The sequence below is a fragment of the Plodia interpunctella genome, chromosome 21 (assembly GCF_027563975.2).
Source record: "Plodia interpunctella isolate USDA-ARS_2022_Savannah chromosome 21, ilPloInte3.2, whole genome shotgun sequence".
Classification (NCBI taxonomy): domain Eukaryota; kingdom Metazoa; phylum Arthropoda; class Insecta; order Lepidoptera; family Pyralidae; genus Plodia; species Plodia interpunctella.
The window spans coordinates 3,178,785-3,198,778 of NC_071314.1; the positions used below are offsets into that span (position 1 = coordinate 3,178,785).

Below are 19,994 nucleotides of genomic sequence, written 5' to 3' on the forward strand. Positions count from 1 at the left end.
CACACGTACGCCGGTCTAATAACACGGGGAACGGAATGTTTCCTTTGAATGTTTTAGAAAAATACCGCGCAAATAAAAAAACATTTGCTCCTAGACTTTCCAAATTCAAATAAAAATGTTTACATTCCAATACAATAATACTGGCAATCTATACAAATGTTCCAAATTCAGTTTTAATTTATTGTTATAGTTACTGGCTATTGTTTTTGATTAGAAAAGTATTAATTCAGTATATTTTACATTATAAACTGATGTCAAAATTCACTATTTGAACTTCACACCCGAACAATAGACAATAAAGAACGGTAAACATAGAAAATTGGAAAATGATGGAACAGTTGCAAATAGTGCCTTCGTAAATTGCAGCCATTTGTGGCGCAGAGCCATAGTATATGTATTCCACAGCATGTAAACATGATTGTGTGAAGTATTGGATGTATTTCTAGTATAAAATATGCATTTCTCGAGTGTTTTCGCTTGACAGTGATCGTCTGGAAAATACATCACTGTTTTTGTTATATCTGGCTCAAGAAGGTTCTAAATAGTTTTTTATTTATCATGCTCGGAAAATAGTGTATGCTTGCATCGAGTAACGGGTGGGAGATGCAAAATCCAACCCGCGTGATGAGTAGAATTTAATGGTGTAGGTAATTAAGAACGTTTTACAGTTTATAAAAAAAAACGAACGACTAATTAGAATAGTCAAGATTGGTTGATAAACGCCCAGTGTTGCCAGCTAACAGGAGACAACGCCCACATTTATTTTCTTCACTTTCTCATAAATGTAGGCACGATAAAATTTAACAGAAATAATACGCAAATAAATAAACCAACGTGAAGCTCTCACAGCCATATCGTGTTTGGCAACGCGTGAACGTAATCGGTATTCTATGTAAATATGAACGAATGAAATGAACAAATGAATGAATGAGTTGACGGACGCCTCGTATTTCATAGTTCGGCTGGCGTGACGCTACGCCATGTTGTGGATTTTGCTAGGTATGTGAAACTGAGCAATTTATTCAACTCCCATTATTATATATCTAAAGAAAGGCGTTTGTAGTAATATTTGTTACTTTATGCAAATATACGGAATAGTTTATATTTGGCACACCTCGCCTCGCAAGTAGATTAAATTACATTTATAGGGTTACTAGCTGCGCTCTGTGGCTTCGCTCCCGTGGAAATTTTAGGATAAAAAGTATCCTATGTGTTATTCCAAGTTATATTCTACGCATGTAAAATATTTCGGTATTAATAAAACAATCGGTCCAGTAGATTTTGCGTGAAAGAGTCATTCAAAGCTTTACCTCAAAGTATACTTTTTTATGAATAAAGGGGTAAGATTATTAAGGACTAGCGTGGCCGAACAATTTTTGGTAAGGAATCAAAATTATTAGAGAAATTTAATTGTACAGGCAAATGTAACGATACCTACACATATAGAAGATGCTAATCAGATTGAAAAAGTATATTTTCTATAGTTTAGCCGAACTATTATGATCCTACTTCAGGTGTTCCAGATCTTCGATTTTTATACCTCTACAGAAAATGCTCATCAGACTGAACATATTTTGTTAAGTCGTCATTTCTATATTCCCTATAGTTTAGCTGTACCATCATAGGTCTCCATCAGGTGTTCCAGTTTTCAAAATACTTTATACCCTATATGTTGCCCAGGCTTAATAGATAACAAAAAAGTTTCATATCCGTCCAGTAGTTCCGAAGATTAACGTGTACAAACAGACAGACATACAATTTTTTTTTTCAAATTCTTGCTCTGTTGCTTTGACTCTATCGCCTAATTTTATTTTTATGTAATTTTTTTTTTAAAACATTTTTTCTACTGATTTATTATATGTATTGATAGTAATCTATAGTGGAAATAGAAATAAAGGTTTTGTCATTCGTTCAAAATCGTCACCGAAGTGACGACGGGTCATTAGATAGATAGCTACGTTAAACGAACCGGAATATAAGTAATTTCGAGATTAAAATGAAATATTTAGATCAAAATCTACGACAGTGCAGGAATGTGAGCGTTCCTTCCCCGAAGTCTATTTCTATCGAACGGTGTCTGTCTGTTTGTGTTGTTCTGCGAACTGTAACTCGTTAATCTACCACATCAGTGACTGTCGTCGTAGTCTATGGCGGAAAATCTATAGGAAAGTCTATTCTCTATGATTTTACAATTATGATTACATTGTGATAACCTTTACATCCTTTCCTTTACTGATTTTAAATCTAAAGCTCTAGCTTCTATCCTTTCTTACCATAATATTTATGTTTAACATAATTTATTTATCCTTACATATGAAAATATATGTAATTATTGCCCTCATCCTTCAACACCGCCTAAGCCCTATCCTATCGTCCAATAACAATGTAACTCGACACTGGCAAAAATAAGCTCTATTGAAGAAGTTTGATTGCCACAAAGAAAAGAAAAAAAATAGCTATAAACCTATTTTTGAATTTTAATTCACATGCAATTGAATTAGTAGGTACATTGAATGACACTATTATACATTTTTACACAAATTAAATTTTATTACATTCGGACAAGTCAGCCCCTATTCGATTGGTGCGCCCGTCCGTTGCGTTTTTGTGCGCAGGTTAAAGTTAACGTCAATGATGTCGGTGCAAATCAATCGTAATCTTTTGTTTTAATTAGCAAGATTGAAAGATCTTAGATGACCTTCTTATAAATGTTCCCAATATAAACTGGGACAATCGTAAATAACAACAGTGCGTGTTAACACAAGAATCAAAATGTCCACTTGTTCGCCTTAACGAGCGCGTTACTTCCACATATAAAATTAATATGAACAAAAACACTACCAAATAAAAATGGGTAAATAACCAACAGAGCTACCAACACCTAAATTACACCATCGGCGTGCCTTTCAAACGGAACACCATAAAAACGAACAACACGTCAAACCGTTACTTTTACACCCCCCTTAATAATAGGTGATTTTTTCCCCCCTCTCACCCACATATGGGGGTGTATAATAACCAGCATAAATTGATCTCCAAAATATAAGGAAAACATAATTTACTGGTCTGAAGATGAAGGAGTATAGACGGGTGTGGGAGGTCAGACTATATTGGGTGTTTGAGAATGCGTGTCTCGGAGCCATCCCGAAGGCTTCTCTAATGCCACTTGTATTGGACATTTTATGTCACACGCTGCTAGTTTTCCGTGAGTTGTGAAGCTCGAGTTTTAGGAAGTATGTGCTGGTGACGGTTTTATTGCCTCTAAAGGTGAAATAAAAGGCTTGAGAGTTGTTGACTTTGCGGTTTTGAGGTTAGAAAAAGTATCGGTTCGGGGTAGGAATTTCTTGTACAGAAATTGAGTTACTAACGTCGGCGGCTTAGAAATTCCGCTTCATAGATTCAGGTATATACAATACAAAAACCGTTCTGTTTTTTTGTTTTTCATTAAAATTGATAAATTAGTTTTTATTGGACCAATTATGTTTAATAAAGATTACAACGCCCAAATTAGTTATCCACCTCATCAAAGTATACAAATGTATTCAGAAATCACACACACATCTATATTAAAAATATTCTTAGGTATAGGTACGCTTTTAGTTACGAAAATAAAGTTGCTTTAAAGTAACAAAATTAGCGACGACAGTCCTTGACTAAACAATAAAGTGAATATCAAACTACGACACCGCCTAATAACTCCGAGCACTTAAAGTCCTGCCAACTCGAATCACACCGAATTAATTCGAGTTTGGAACCGCAAAGAATTTAATAGACACATCAAAATGGAAACTTCTTTGGCGGGGGCAATAAAATTCAGATCATAATGGACTCGGCTTCGCTGAAAATTATTATTCCGAATATTTCCGTACGATTCGGTTGTTTTATTTTTTAATACTTCCGCAGGAACGCAGCTCGAGCGCGTCGTTTGCATAAAAATATAAACATTGCGAGCATAGACTGAGTTTGTGGTACGGTAGAAGTGCCGTTCTCTCAATTTTTCCCGCCAATTTTGGGGCTACAAAATGGCGGTCGCGCGCGTCACGCATGTTCTTGCACGCGATGGGCGCAGACTTTAGTTTTTCCACAATAAAAAAGTATTTTATGCGTTTTTAATGTTATTATTTACATCTCTTTTTTATGATTTCATTGCTAAATACTACGGGTACTGTGCTCGATGATGTCAGTTCGTGATGACGTCTATATCAGGTGCTAGTTTGTGGTTGCTACCTAATAAAAGTAAAATAAAAAAATATTGATGTTTTTGCTATTTAACTTGGTGAAAATATATTTTTTTTGACAAAATTGTTATTTGTATCTTTGTATCCCAAACAATCACAAACATTTAGCAACATAAACAACTTGAGACTAAATTTTTGCGACTAGTAATGGGTATAACAGTCCCAAAAATTTTGTCTCAAGTTGTCTATGATGCTAAAAGGCTAATTATACCCTATCTAGCGGTAGGGTTATCACTAGATAGGGTTTTTTTCTCTTTTATGTCTTATATGCAAAGCTTACGTATTAAGCTAAATATAATTTATTAATCTGAACCAATGAACAGGTAATTCTCAATATGTATAAACAACCATCTAATTAAGTGGTTAGAAGGTTATTAGCTAATGAATTTCCGAACGCGTCCCCTGGCTGGGGCGCCGCTGGTACAGTCAATCGCATGTTGAACAACCAACATGGATTTCAACGCACTGGTAATAGCGGCCAATTTGCAATGAATTATTGTCTAAACGAGCGTGTACTACGTGACAGTCGTTCCGGTAATACTCTGTTGGCGCCAGGTGTAAATCCCGGCGGACATATTAAAAAATGTTCATTAACCCAGATCACACAGTTAGGTGATATGAAAAATAACTAAGTCGAATCTACTTATTTCCTATCTGATCCTAACGGATAGGATCCGATAGGATATTCGTTATTTATTTACGAGTACTATACCTACAGACTGATTTTTAACTACAATTTTTGTCATTACAATACCAAATAGAAAGGTCAAGATTGGTTGTTAAACACCCAGTGTTGCCAGCCACGAGGATATAACGCTCTCATTTATTTTCTATCTTTTCGCCTTTTTTATTGACTATGTAAGTACTTGCATTTAGTAAGTACCTACTAATTCCATGAGTACTTGTTCCTCGCATTTTTCAAGTAACTATTTAACATCTACTTTTTTCTGACGACAACAAAATTTATCTAAACAAAGTTCATCAAAATTTATCTAAAGGCGGTTAAACATTTAACATTTCGGCTTACCCTTCAAATGGCATTATTGTCCCCGTCAAAATATTGCCAAGTGCGAACCTTAAATATTGACTCGGGCAGTTTGGTCAAAACAAAGTATCACTTGACACTTTTAAAGTAACAGGCTGAGGGTTGGCAAATATCGCGCACAAACAGAATAGACCACTAATGGTTCTCGATTATGGGATGAAATTCAAGTTATGAAATCCATACTAATATTATAAAGAGAAAAGATTTTGATTTTTGTTTTATTGTTTTGTATTGAATAAATTTAAAAACTACTACTGAACTCATTTCGTCTGTTATGCACAGGGATAGACGAAACCTTCAGGAGTAACATAGGCTACTTTTTATTCCTTATAATTTACCCGAGCGAAGCCGGCGCGGCCCCTAGTTAATTATATATTTTTTTCAAACTCATAATAGATTAATGTAACAACCGATTCTCCTAATATCAGCTGTGTAAATTGGTACAATTTAAATAAGAAATTAAAAATTTGACAATTTGAAACGAGAATAAATTGTTAGCCTCTTATTCGTAAAAAAATTACATACATACTTTAAGCTAAAGTGTGTTTTGTCTCATTCTGTGATTGTCAAATAAGTACTGTATCGTGCGACAGTGACAAAACAAGTATATTTGCATCAAGTTGGGGTTAAATTCTATGTCGAGCAACCCGTGTGCGTAGTGTGACTTTGCTATTTACTTCTCAACGTCGAGTCGATTCGCAGTGAGTCGCTAGCCAACCACAGGTTGCTATTATGACGCAACGACAACCACACGGCAATGTGATTGGTTCGCTGCGTCTCATTAGGAATCGATTCGATAGAAGTGAAATGCAAACCCCGTACTTCGCCCTCTGGACGCTACCAGTTACTTAATTTTCTGATCACAATTATTTTATCTACCAATATTTTTTTAAATGATAAAATGAAGTGAGTCATAACAATGGTAGTGACCAGGGTGATCAACAATGAATTTGATCCTAACTCGATGCACCACCAATATTGGCTTGCTCGCTCCCGTGGGAACGCCAGGGTGCATCCGATTTACACAAGTGTAATCCAGTTATATTGACGACCTCGGTGGCGCAGTGCAAGCACTACTGCTTGCCTCAGAACCCGGTCCCGGGTTCGATATGAAAATGATCTTTTTCTTATTGGCCCCAGTCTTGGATGTTTATCTATATATGTATTTGTTATAAAATATATAGTTGAGTTAGTATCCCATAACACAAGTCTCGAACTTACTTTGGGATTTAATCTGTGTGATTTGTACTAATATTATATTTATTTATTTCTTTCTACATTCTGATATATAAAACCCTGTGATTTCAGATTTGATTAGTGAAGTAAGCAGATAAAGTATATAAATATTTATGCACACAACTATTACTAGTAGATTACATAAAGTGCATTTTACAATCGAATCAGTCGATTGTCTCATTCGCAAACACGCTTAAATATTTCCCAATAAATATGGTAGTTTACGAAAACACGTAACATTAATTCTTTGCTCATTATAACGTTGAAATAACTCCAGGCAAACAGCCGGCTGGCAGGTGCGATGTTGTCGATTTATATCATATCAAACATGTTCATACTACTTACTGATTAATATACACGAAAATATTATTGCAATAATGTACCAAATATTTAAGCAACTTTATTGTTTTTTTATCAACTTTGCAAAATTATGTATTAAAATTAATTATACTAGTTGCGCCCCTGGGCCGCGCTCTCGTGGGAATTTCGGGATAAAAATTACCCCGATGTGTTACTCCAGGTTATATTCTACTCGTGTACTAAATTTTATAAGAATCGGTCCAGTAGTTTTTGCGTGAAAGGTTAACAAACATATACATCCCCTCAAACTTTCGCATTTATAAGATTAGTAGGACAGGACATATGTGTTTTTACACTAAATACTATTACGAAAGATAGCAAACGTCTTGCTAAGACCGGTAAATTACGCAGGAAACAAATGTTTAAGTATCCGCTCCCGCCTTGCCTGGCTTGATGAGAGAGACATTTTCGAAACATAATTGAGCAAAACAAGTTTACTTTGCTCAATTATTCAATTTCATAACTGCATATCATTTTTTTCGAAAACTTCTAGAAAACATATGTAAAAAATATAAGAATAGATACAGAAAATCCCCGGCTACTTGAATCCTTTACAAACCCCACAAAAACTAACACACCATATTACAGACCAGGCTGTCTGTCTGCACTATGCCCGACAACTGCACAACACAAAAAGCCTCTTCATTTCATTTGAGGTGTAAATTTTAATCCTTTTACGCTCTTGACTATGAAAAAGATGTTTTTTGCATTCCTGATTGCTATTTGGCGCCATCTGTGCCGAAAAATAAGACATCTTGGTAAAAAAAAAAAGACAGAGTTTTTATATGCCTACAACTATATTTTTCATTTTCATACAGCTACTTACTCTATACATTCGCGTACTATCGCATATCGCTTGTATTGTCTACAGTTTATCATGGTATTTTTAAGCGAACACAAATAAATCATTGTATTCTTTTAAAAAATCATATTTTTTAGAGTTACATCAAGTTTATATGCAAGTTCGACGATTGATATTTATAGTAGAATATATTTTTATGAATAGAAGCAATTTGAATAAAACGTTGGAATGGTATTACAGAACATGCCATAGGTATAATAAGGGTTATGTTTTTGTCATGATTATGTCATAGTCAATCTACCTATGTTCTATCTACCTATTTAAAAATAATTCGTAAATTCTTGTATATAAACTAATACGTATTGCTTTGACATAATAACATAATGTCATCAATATATTTTTTCCCGTCACAGATGAACGGGAATTTCTACCCGATACACTTCCAAAGGTGCGTCCGCTCAAGCAGTATATGCTTAATTTATATACACCTATTGATCAAAAGATGTCCTTTGGTAAGCACTGAGCCGTCCCCGACCCGGTGAGCCCTGCAAATTGTCTATGGGGTGATAAAATCTTACTGCTTCGACGGCCATCTTGCCAATATTAAAGGGTCAAGATTATTTGAGGTTATAGAATGTAATTGATACAGATTAATTAATTTCTGTTCTGTTTTACGTGTGTGAATATATCAAGATGACGTGGTTTTTGGTTATAACCTGAATTTTAAATTGATTTTATTTTATTTTATTTGAGGTATTAGTGATATTGTTATTATATTATTATTATTTTTTGGTATTATTGTCAATTTTACTAATTAACACTTAAATATTTGTACGCCTATAAGGCAGAATGCATGTTCTATCTATATCACGACCACCTGCTTGTAATTCTGTATTCTGACAAATAAATGATTTGATTTGTCTAGATATACTGAGTTAGTAAGTAATATACTTACTTAGATCTGTTGTTTCAAAACCGTTGGTTGATTGTGTATAGGACACATACTATCAATATTTAAGTATATTTATAAATTTTTGTATGTTTCATTATTGTTGTCTCTTTACGAATAAACAATCACACTTTTTGAAATTTCGCATTTAATCAAAAAGGAAAAACTCTTTTCCCTAGGAAAATTTGCGCGGGCAAAAGTTAGTTGGACATAAATATAGTAACTTATGTCCTGGCAAGTATTTGCAATGCAAATAAATTATTCTAATATTCATATTAGATATCGAAACTATACTTCCAAATTCGCTTCGCAACTCACACTTAATAGATCGTTTTCAATCTCTAATGTCTGTATGTGCTTTATCGCATCATTGGTTCCAGCTGCAATTTCAAAATTGGATTGTAGACTAAAAAAAAACTCAATGTAAACTTTATTCCAATGACTTAAGATTCGAATTGATGATCGACTTTTATTCTGTAAAAGGACGAATACACAAAGAAAAATCCGTATGCTGCACATAATGAATGATTAGAGAATTATTTGTGCTCGGAGGATTAACCGTTCTCAATTAAAGCGGGAATCGACTATTACTTAAAAATGAAATAAAACCTACATTTCTTCTTAGATAACACATGCGGCATGCCTAAATGCCTACGTATACTATGTATTAAGGTAGTTTAGCTTCAGCGCAAACTTTAGCACCCTTAACTTTGTATGTGGTTATACAGTAATTTTAAAAAACCGATACTAAAATAGATTCCAACTACAGATAATATCTGTATGAAAAATAGTGGTCGAAAATCGGCATGCTGGCAGGACGGGGGACAAAAAATAAAACAAATAAAAGTTATAGACGATTCGACTGTTCTTCTGTCTACCTGTGTCTTGTCACTGTGTTACGGTTAGCAAAATAATGATAATATATTATACAATATTTAATTATGTTTAATTTAAAAAATTTAATACAATTTAGATTTTTTTATGAAGCCATCGAAGTGGCTCGGTTCTGACAAGAAAATAGAGTATATGCAAATTTTCTAACGATAGGTACGCAAATAAGTCGAAGAAGAAAGAACAAGAAAAAGAAAGGTCTTAATTGTGCTAGAAAATCAATACGATGTAAAAACAATCCTTGAATTCGTAAGAAGCATGTTTATCTAACTAAAACGTTTTAATTTTACGTTTTTTTTTCCTACTACAATACCAAAAGTATTCATAGAATAAATTAATGCAAAAGACGACCTAGTGGCTATCTAACTATACCCCCATCATGTATCAAGTCAGCTGTTGTCAAAATTCTATGCATACCACGAGCGTCGTTATTTCAATTACCAGTCCCTCGTCAAAGACAAAAGGCCCTGACACTAAAAAAAAATTCATCGAGTGAATTAAAAAAAAAAAAACAATCGTCTTATCTATGATTGGATCGCGGTCGTGTAAACGCACTCAAGTGTATTGTGTTACCTCAAAGGCCACAAAGGACCGACCTTTTTCGGTAGCATCGTTTTGAAAATGAAACTAGAATTAGCGGTTTTTTGCAAAGAAGCTGTGGGGGTTCCGACAGAATGGGGTCGTAATATTGCGACATACAGTTTAGGAATTTATGGTGAACATTAAATTAGCCAATTACAGTAAATTAAAACCCCAAGATGGTGATGACTTCGATGATAAAAGTAAAAAACACTCTGCAAAAATGAATACGTGTTCTAGAGACGCGAATCTCTATTACAAAAGACATACCGAAACTTACACAGTAGAAGTACTGAATAAAACTGTTGTAAAGCCTCATAATATTCAAATAAAGGTCACATCTGGGGATAATCCGACCCAAAAGACGGTTACTAAGTGTTGAAAGCATATGTTACGATTATCTATTGAGAATACTAAACGACATGATGATGGGTGCCCAAAGTAAATAGCCATAATAACCGTGGAGGGCACAATAGACCCCCGCTGGCCACCGACAGGGGTCCTACCCATGATCCTCTTTTTAATTATAATATCACCCACATTATAAACTTTTTGTAAACGACACAAAAAAGAATGCGATGTTTGGACCGACTGCTACTTTTTGGCCCTTTTTAATACAACTTTGGCATGGAAATATTGCTCGCTGTCGCTAGCAGAAATATTTCAATTTTATTTTAAAGAATCATTAGTCATTGGGGTAAATATTTGCGATTAAATAGATAATTCAATCATGATGAGCATTTTGATAAATTCATAGATTAAAATGTTATCCGGGATAATATAAAGGTCCATAGAATAAACAAAGTCGGTACTCACGAATCCGTGTTTGTCGCTGATGTTGTTGGTTAGCTTTAGCTTGTGGAAGGAGACCACTTTTTGCATCCACTGCTCACCCGTCGACGGCGAGTCCGGGTGGATGTACATCCTCTTCGGCATCTCGGGGTCGGCTTTGCCGGCCACCATCCATCGACTCCGGAAACAAAGTGCACGATGTAGTATGATAACTCAAAGAAACTTTTGTTTCTTGTGTAGGACTTTAAAATGAATTTTTAAATATTTTAATTTTAAAATTACATTATATTTTTAAAACAAAGGTTGATGAAAAATTGAAGGATAAAGTACAATATCTAATAAAAAATTTAAAAAATAACAAAGTGTGGACACCAAGAGTAAACATGCAGTAATCTAAGGCGTTTCGATTGATGAACAAGTCCATGCTGTCAGTAAAAGGCGCTACACAAGCAATTTATCAAATAATGCTACAATCAAAAGTGCATAAAAACAATATAACGAAAAGAGATCTGCGTTCGGCGGAACAAAAAGTGACACGACTAACTTGTAAATGCGTTGGAGATTCAGAATGGCGTCGAACGACCGTCTAATGTACGAGGGATAAAGTTCCAATTTAAAAGTGGCGACATTTCCAAGGCTGCCTCCCTTGCAGGAAGGCCAACTTGTTAGCGGAACAACAAGGGAAAGAACTTTTGGAAACCCGAATTTGTTCCCTACATCGCAATGCCCCAGGCTCACGTCCAAAATAATAGGTTTAAGTACGCAGATCCCCTGTCGGTACCATATGTAAACAATACGCATGCTTCTTGCCTCTCATTTCTTTTTAAATATCACGAATTACATTAAAATAAGATGAGCCATAAAGACTCGTCTCTATACCTTCTCTATGCAAATTCTTATTTTAATTTAATTCCTTCATTTTATTTATACCTGTTGTGGAATTTGTATCTGCAATCGTCGGCAGCTACGATGTCCATTAGCAAAATGTACTTCGCTTTTTTATCAAGACCAGAAACGCGAACTTTGTAGGCAGGAAACATACGTCTGCAAGCAATACGAGAGAAAAACATGGATTGGGACTCGTTCTTTGCGACGACGATTTGACATCACGTCGATTGTAAGACATGTTGTTGAACTAGTTTCACTTTTTACATTCATTTTCTCCCGAGAATCGACCCTTTTAGCTTGTGATCTTGTACCGCGTTAATTAGTATCTTTTTGTGCTTTATTGTGCTGAGAGCCACATGCAGGCCGGGCACGGGAAAATGGCACACAAAGCCCAGGTTCTCGAACTATATTTGGTGTATTCGTGAATCTGGTCTAATCAGAGACGCGGCGGCTCCAATGAGGTGTTGTAAAGTATTCGCGACGAACAAAAAGACAGTTTCCGTCACGGGCGACCAAAAATGGCGAGCTGGCCATTGTGTGGTTTCGCACAGACTCAAAACATTGTGCTCGCACGTGATCAAATGCAGCGCAACTCTAAAATGTAACACCAGCTCGGCGAGTGCGGACGAAAATGTGATGATGCGAAGGTTTGCAATAAATTATCCGGTAAATTTTATACGCGAGATTTGTAATAATTAATTATCATATTAACGGCGCTAGGCGGCTGGCTCTTTGTCGGCATTTATCGTTTTACTGCTGAGTCACAGTCGCATTTTGGACCGGAATGCTCGGGTCGTATTAATTAACGGTTATTAAATCGAAGTTTATCGCCGCATCTCGATGTTGCCAAACCTGCGCGTCGGCGGTTTTGATATCACTCGATCAGGCGGACATAAAGCGGAATGAATCTTATCGACGCATGTCATCAGGAATTAAACAATGTACGCGATCAAATATGATGACTATCGATCTGTAATGCGCCTCCGAGGATGCAGAGCTACGATTAGTACAACGTCCAATGGCCCACATAGATCGTGGGATTCTAATTCCGATGGATTCTGTGGACCTGGTCAGTATTTCTCACCTGCTGTCGTCTTTTTTGTTCAAGCGGCGTTGAGACAAAGATATTTTAATGATATTACCCATTGGATGCGAGTTGAATCCTTAATTTAGCTCCAGCCAGTGGAGTCGTCGACCTTAAATTGAGCGTTTTGTACAAATTGTTTAGAGGTAATTAAGATACTGGGAACTAGTGCAATGCGTGGGTGGAATCACAAGCTAAACGATACATAAGCGTGTAATGCAATGGTATCGAAGGCATCTCCAATCGACGTGAATGTCTTGGGAATCTGGCGCGCAGATGGGTGATAGTGGATGATAGATGGAGTTCCATTCAGTGATGTATCTACCTGTTGTGGAACTTATATCGGTAGTCGTCTGCGGCGACGATATCCAGTAGCAGGATGTATTTGGCCTTTGCGTCTAGGCCTGACACTCGAAACTTCATTTGTGGGAACATTTGTCTGCAAATTGGAATATTTTTCTTAGGGTCTTGGCAAACGCGCACTTCGATATTGGTGACCAGCTACTTGGCTTGTCTAAGCTATATGGAAAACTGATTTTGTATATTCATAATAACTGTCTTATTGTAATGAATCTTATAAATGATACGTTGAATACTAATAATAATGCTGGTCGCCAACGTTACAATTTTATCTGACAATAACGTTTCTTAACTCTACTTATGCAACTAAGTATTTTGTTTTGAAAACTTCCAAGAGTTTTTCTTGAATTTATTACAATTTAATTGAAGTAAGCATATATTATTATCAGAACATAATACTTTGTGGCACGACAAACAACATCTAAAGCTGAACTTAAAATTAACGTTGCTCATTTTTAAACTGGATCGTGTCATACAGTGTCTATCTACTAAACAACAGAAATCTATCCTTCTCGTATCTAAAATATTTGCTTAACCTTTTAGGTTTGCTCGAGTAAACAAGATGTTATCATCGGTAGTATGTGCGAAGGATTATAATCAGATTCACACAAAGACATAATCTTTAGATTGTTATTGTATAAGTATTTTGTTATTTCAGTGAAAAAATATATGTTAGGTTTGACATGGTCATAATAAGAATTAACAATTTTCATACTCGTACTATCTTTATTTATGAAGAAGATAAAGATATTTTTGCATAGCACGTGTAAACTGATACATATATTATGCATTATATAAACATTAATTAAGTAAATTTGACTATGTAAATAGTCTTTATTTACTTGGTGATTCAATGTAGATTTTTTTATTTAAGTTGTCTTCCATTCTTTTAACCTTTTTAAACACACCAAATAGTCGCAATAAACTAAGATTTACACACACGACACCTTAAAAGCCGTTTTAATGGCCCCAATTTGATGAGGCATCGACCACACATCAGAAACTGGTATTTAATTAATCATTTTATTTATAATCTGTTTCGTTTTTACATAGTTCAATTTTAAAATAGCTATAACGTATCCCACCGCTGGGCAAAAGCCTCCCAAATCTCTTTCTTTGAATCCCTGCTGACCCTATATTTTTTTATTTGGTTCTAGTCGAATGCACTAAGGTCATCATTTACGACAATGTCTTCTTGTGCTTGCAGTGCAACATTGAATTTGAATTTGAATTTGAAAAAGTAAGTCAAATAGATGACTCGAACCGTTTATTCTTTAGTCCCTCCTTATCGTCTGAATCGCTTTGGGTCATAACAGGATAAAATTTTTCTTCGTTGGCGGACAATTTCCCCACAGGAAGACAAACAAATGGAAAAGAACCATTTGGAATAGTCTACGATCGGTAGTGCTCACACTGACATTATCAAGAGCTTCGAAAGACAGGTAGAGGAAAATATGAAGTACTAGGTGCGTCCCGGGGCTTTGCTCCGTGGGAATTTTGGGATAAAAAGTACCCTATGTGTTATTCCCACGTTATATTCTACCCGTGTACCAAATTTCAAAACAATTGGTCCAGTAGATTTAGCGTGAAAGAGTAACAAACATAGGTACACGCATCCTCACAAACTTTGTCGCATTTATAATATTAGAAGGATTTTCGAAAAGATGACTTGATTCTAATATTGGAAAAGATGGGTGGAATTTCGTTAGTTCTGTGTTTGTGGCATGGATTTAGTAAGTACTTCGTACAAAGGAGTACCTACTAATTCCATGGTTTGTGGTCTAGTATCTGTGTCGTTGATATCTGTGTTTTTTTTTAGGATTCTGATCCAAGTAGCCACCTAAGTCTATTTATATTCTAAGATTTATACATATCCCACCTTATTTGCGGTAACTAACATTCTCACTATGCAAACCACACGTCGTACGTAACCTAACACCCAAACCGGAATCACTTGACACCTGACACGTCAAATCCCCCTCACAGTCCCATCCACCTATACTTCTACAACAGCTCAGCTTATACTGGTTAATTAAAACACGACTAAATTAAGTTGGCCTCTATTTCTTTGAAGGATCTATACCACGGCGATAGTTTTATATTGGTTGATAATATTATTATATTTACGGTGCATAAACCTTGTCAATCCGATAGTGTATTCTGCAATGAAGGAGGTATTGTATTAAATTATCTGCTATTCACGATTATGCGAGCGCGAATCGATTAACGAAGCGTACTCGATTAATTTGTTAATGATTTACAGATCGGTTAGTTAAATATAAATATATTTTTACCATCCATTGTTATAAAACAATTTCACAATGAATTATTTTAACTAACCTATCTATAAATTATTAACAAGTTAATCGATCGATTGAACCCATCTATTTCAGAAAATATAGCTAATACAATCAAGAGAAGTGGCTCATTATTGCTTATGTCACACTGGTTGCAATAAGTAAGAAGTACCTATCACTACATAGTATAAAACAAAGTCGCTACCCGCTATCTGTATGTCCCTATGTATGCTTATATATTCGAAACCACGCCACGGATTTTGATTGGGTTTTTTAACAGATTATAGTGCCTGATTCCAGAGGAAGGTTAAGTGTGTATGTTTTTACCCGAGCGAAGCCGGGACGGGCCGCTAGTCATTTATAAAACTATATAAAAACTTAATAAAATCGTGAATCTTGAATAGTTTATCTCCAAATGGCATTCCCTTTAACGAGTCTGGTGAGGTACAGACAGGTGACAAGACTGAAAAGTCGGAAAGTATTTCATTAAAGGTTAATTACCTCCTCAATTAAAAGCGTTCGGGGTGTGGGGCTGCGCGGAAATTCGCTTCAAAAAGTGGTTGCCATTGAGTTAACGTCCCAGAGAGGACTTAATTGAAATATCTATAATACATTTCTTGCTTTGCTTAAATATTGGTAGACTATTAATAAGTATATTATGCACATTAGACATTAATAATGTAAATTTATAAAAATATTAGTTTAGGAAGATTTTGAAGTAAATATTTCAATAAAATGACATGTCATTACACCCTTACAGGTCCGTCCGTCTGTTTCTATTAAAATACGTAAACACCATTTGTTTAGGAATTATAAAGAAGGTAAAAAATAAAACAAACGCAGAAAACGCAACGTACGCTATTTTATCTAAATGTCAGCGGCGCTCAGGTTAAAGTTAATGTCAATGATGACTGGTACAACCCGAAGAAATGAATACATCGTGGAAACATCATAGTATTATTAACATTAATGTTTACATTAGATGGTTATCTTTAACGTTTAACGTTAACAATTGTCAGTTCTAGTATTTTATATCTATGAAGGGGGTCGATGGCGAGAGCGGAGTGTAGGGACGCGGGGGGAGTGCATCTGCTCACACATTGATGCATTCTTGTGGCTTCCTTCGAGTAGGGTCGGGTTGCAACACTAGGCTAACTATTTGTTAATTGGTGCTCCTCTTTGAGCGACGGTTAATCCTGTATTTTGAGATTACGACTGTACATTTACTTATAATTTTAATGTTATTCTTTCCGCTGACCCCGGGCTTCGCGGCATCACAGCCACGGACGCATCCAGCAAATCGCGAAGTGTTAAGAAGAAGAATACTTGCAAAACAAAGTACTACCTAGTAAACTTTTATATTTAGTTAAGCAGGCCACAAGTAATCACAAAAATATTTATAGATTTACAGACAGACGAGCAAACAACGGGACAGGTGAAACTAAATAAAAGTTTGTAAACAAAAAGCATTGCACTGTACTGTAACACAACTACTTATGTTAAAATTGCTTTTAATGCTTAAGTTATAACTCAAATTCCTCACGGAAACGAAACCCTCAGGGCGTAGAAATCCTAAATTAAACTGAGGAACCGTTACAATTATTTAGTTGTCTAATACATATCGTGTCACCTGCCTTCATTGTCACTTTAATACACCCGCCATTTAGTGTGTTGTGTGTGTTGTGTATGTGTGCAATATGCACTTTCAAGTTAACAGTTCTCAGCTAGATTGTACTGGTGTAATACCTGTTAGTGTTACGTGAACTGTTTACTCGTTATAAACTTACAGCCCGTCCCGGCTTCGCTCGGATAAAAACAAATTAAATCACACACGTGATCCTTCCACAGGATTCACACTATACTCGTATGTTGGTGAAAACAGAACAAAAATCCGTCCGGTAGTTGTTGCGTTTATCGCATTCTTATTATTATTTTTTTTAATATTTATTAATTCAGACAAAGAGGCTTCTTTTTACTATATGTATCTAATGATGACTAATCATTTATTATCATTTAACTTATGCGGTTTCAATAATATTATATAAATTCATTTAACGTTCCTATAAAAAACATAAATAGGTACTTAATTTTTTTTAATCTAAAGATCTAAATGCCAAAACATGAGACCTTTCGTCTTATGGTGTGTGCGCTTTTTTCATTAAGGTCTTTAATATCCGTTCCCCAAAATATCCCTTTCTCAAAAGGTCTCTCTCCCAAAACGCCCCTTTTTCAATATAAGAGACACTTTGATAAAGGGACATTTGTAACTATACGGGAAGTCCAAAAGGACGTACTTACATAAGGTTTTTAGTTAAAGGAACAATTTGTGGAAGGGACATGTTGATAAAGGTACATTTTATATTAAAGACTTTCTGGGAAAGAAATTCTAGACTTTAGCCGCTTTTTGGCATAGTTTACTTATGCATCCATTCACATTTCCACACAAAAAAACACACGAGCACAGATTCCGCAGTCGGTGTGCGTGCACCAACCTTAAATCCTAACACATTAGCGCTTCAAATTCATCATTCGAAACCAAAAGCCTTGAAATTGCAGTCAAATTGCAGCTCTTACAGTGTAAATCATAAGGTACGTTTTGCAATGATCAGCTACATAAACGGGTGATTTGTCGGATAAACAATCGTTTAGAGATCGCTCAGAGTTAATCACATGTTTACAACGCCAATTACTGACTTGTGAATTACTTGCTTAGGCTATGACATTGCATTTTGTACGTTAATACGTCGACATAGTGTTTAAAACCGATTGTTAAGTTGGTTAGATAAGTTATTTCTTTATCGCCTATTACATGAAGAAATCTATTGAAGACTTTATGAGCGTGTTATAGTTAGAGAAAATTTACTTATTCAAAAATTTAATGTTATTTACTTTTTACTGTATGAAGTCCACACTATCTACACTAATATTATAAAGGGGAAATTTTGGTTAATCTGTTTATAAGGGGTGGGCGATTTTCGGAAACACTCAACCGATTTCTAAAACTCTTTCGCCGGTAGGAATCTACATTATTCCTTAGTTATATACGTGATACTTATCCCGATATTCCGATGTGGGAAAATCCCTAGGATCTTTTAGTTAAATGGATATTTTTAAGTACAAATAATCTTCTAGCCTACCTTTACCATAGACAAGTAGAATTTTAGACTTATTTTCGGCCGAAACTATCCTATTAAAATGTTATTTTTGCCCGACATGTAGCCCATCACTGCCTACACTTCAACCGAATGAAATAATGTCGTGATCAGCCATAAAGATAGTCCCTAGCCTTCTGCTACCGAACACAGTCCAACTAATTAATAAAAATAATTAAAGAATTTAATAGAAAATGTTGTAGTCGCGTGCGGTATTTTTTTTTTTTGGGACAAATAGTAGCCTTTCTCTTCTTCAGAGCGTGTTCCCGTCGCCTCGCGTCGGAGCCCAGGGTCCGCGTGTTCGTACATTTTCGTCTCCACTTCGCACGGTCGTCGGCATCTTTAGTTGTCAAAATTGGCACGCATATCATCGACATCAAACCAGCATTTCTTGGGTTTCTCCCTTCTGCCAGGGTTAGGCGGGAGCAAATAGATTTAGACCTAGTTTTAGCTTTAGGCTCAATTAAGTAAGAATATAAATTTAAATATCTACTTAATTGCGATAAAATAATTACAATTTTGTAACCTACTGAAGTCTAAAAAGGAAATTTGTTTTTTAGACGCTCTACTATTTGAAACGTAATAGTACCTAGTGTGAAAAGCTATAAATTAAAAAAAAATGGCAATGACATAAACGACCTTCGTTTCACTAACATTATACTGTCACCACATAACAAATAGCATTGTAAATTGACAACAAGCACTTTTATTTTGATATTAGATACTTATACGATTTTATGAGCATTGAAATTTGCAAGACATGCGATTTTGCTATTCATAAACTTTCTAAGTAGAAATAAACAGAAAAATGTTTTATGTTTCATAAAACTACAAATTTTCGTAAACAATTTTCGTTGCATGACTTGCACTTGATATTAATTTATTCAACAACACATTGTTTGCAGGAGAAAAACGACTGAAAAATAAATCTTAGCTGCCAGCATGTTATATCAAACTTGACATTCTAAACCTAGTTATTATTTTTTATCAATTCAAGGTGGTTCAAATTATTAAATGCCAGCAATCTAAGTGACGAAAATTAAAAAAAGGAGAACAATATTGCTCAACTCCCACGCACTTAAAACCGAGAAAGGAGACGAAGCGGAGAATCATTAAAAAATGAAAGAGCGCCGCCAGTTTATGCCTAATGTGATTTAGACAAAGTCGGCATTGTTTTTAGTAAGAGTTTGGAATAAAAAAAAGCTATAAATAACGATCAACAAAAGCGGTGTCATCTCGTTTGCCTTATCGAAGAGCGTGGCTGTCGACGGTAGCGAGGACTAATCACCAGCAAATGGCATGGAGCTGATTATAATTATAG

General features: G+C 35.3%; 1 protein-coding gene across 10 annotated transcripts in view; it reads right to left on the minus strand.

Annotated features, from left to right (window-relative positions):
- The window catches only part of LOC128679221 (T-box transcription factor TBX3), an 84,277-nt gene that overhangs the window by 41,137 nt on the left and 23,146 nt on the right, over nucleotides 1–19,994 (minus strand). For 5 of the 10 annotated variants that reach the window (XM_053761309.2, XM_053761308.2, XM_053761306.2 and 2 more), the window contains exons 2-4: nucleotides 13,190–13,303; nucleotides 11,823–11,936; nucleotides 10,917–11,070 (exon numbers count right to left, since the gene is read on the minus strand). In XM_053761309.2, coding sequence (XP_053617284.1) covers nucleotides 10,917–11,070; nucleotides 11,823–11,936; nucleotides 13,190–13,303 — 382 coding nt within the window. The remainder of the gene's footprint in view (nucleotides 1–10,916; nucleotides 11,071–11,822; nucleotides 11,937–13,189; nucleotides 13,304–19,994) is intronic. The other 5 variants (XM_053761313.2, XM_053761312.2, XM_053761310.2 and 2 more) reach the window with 2 other exon arrangements.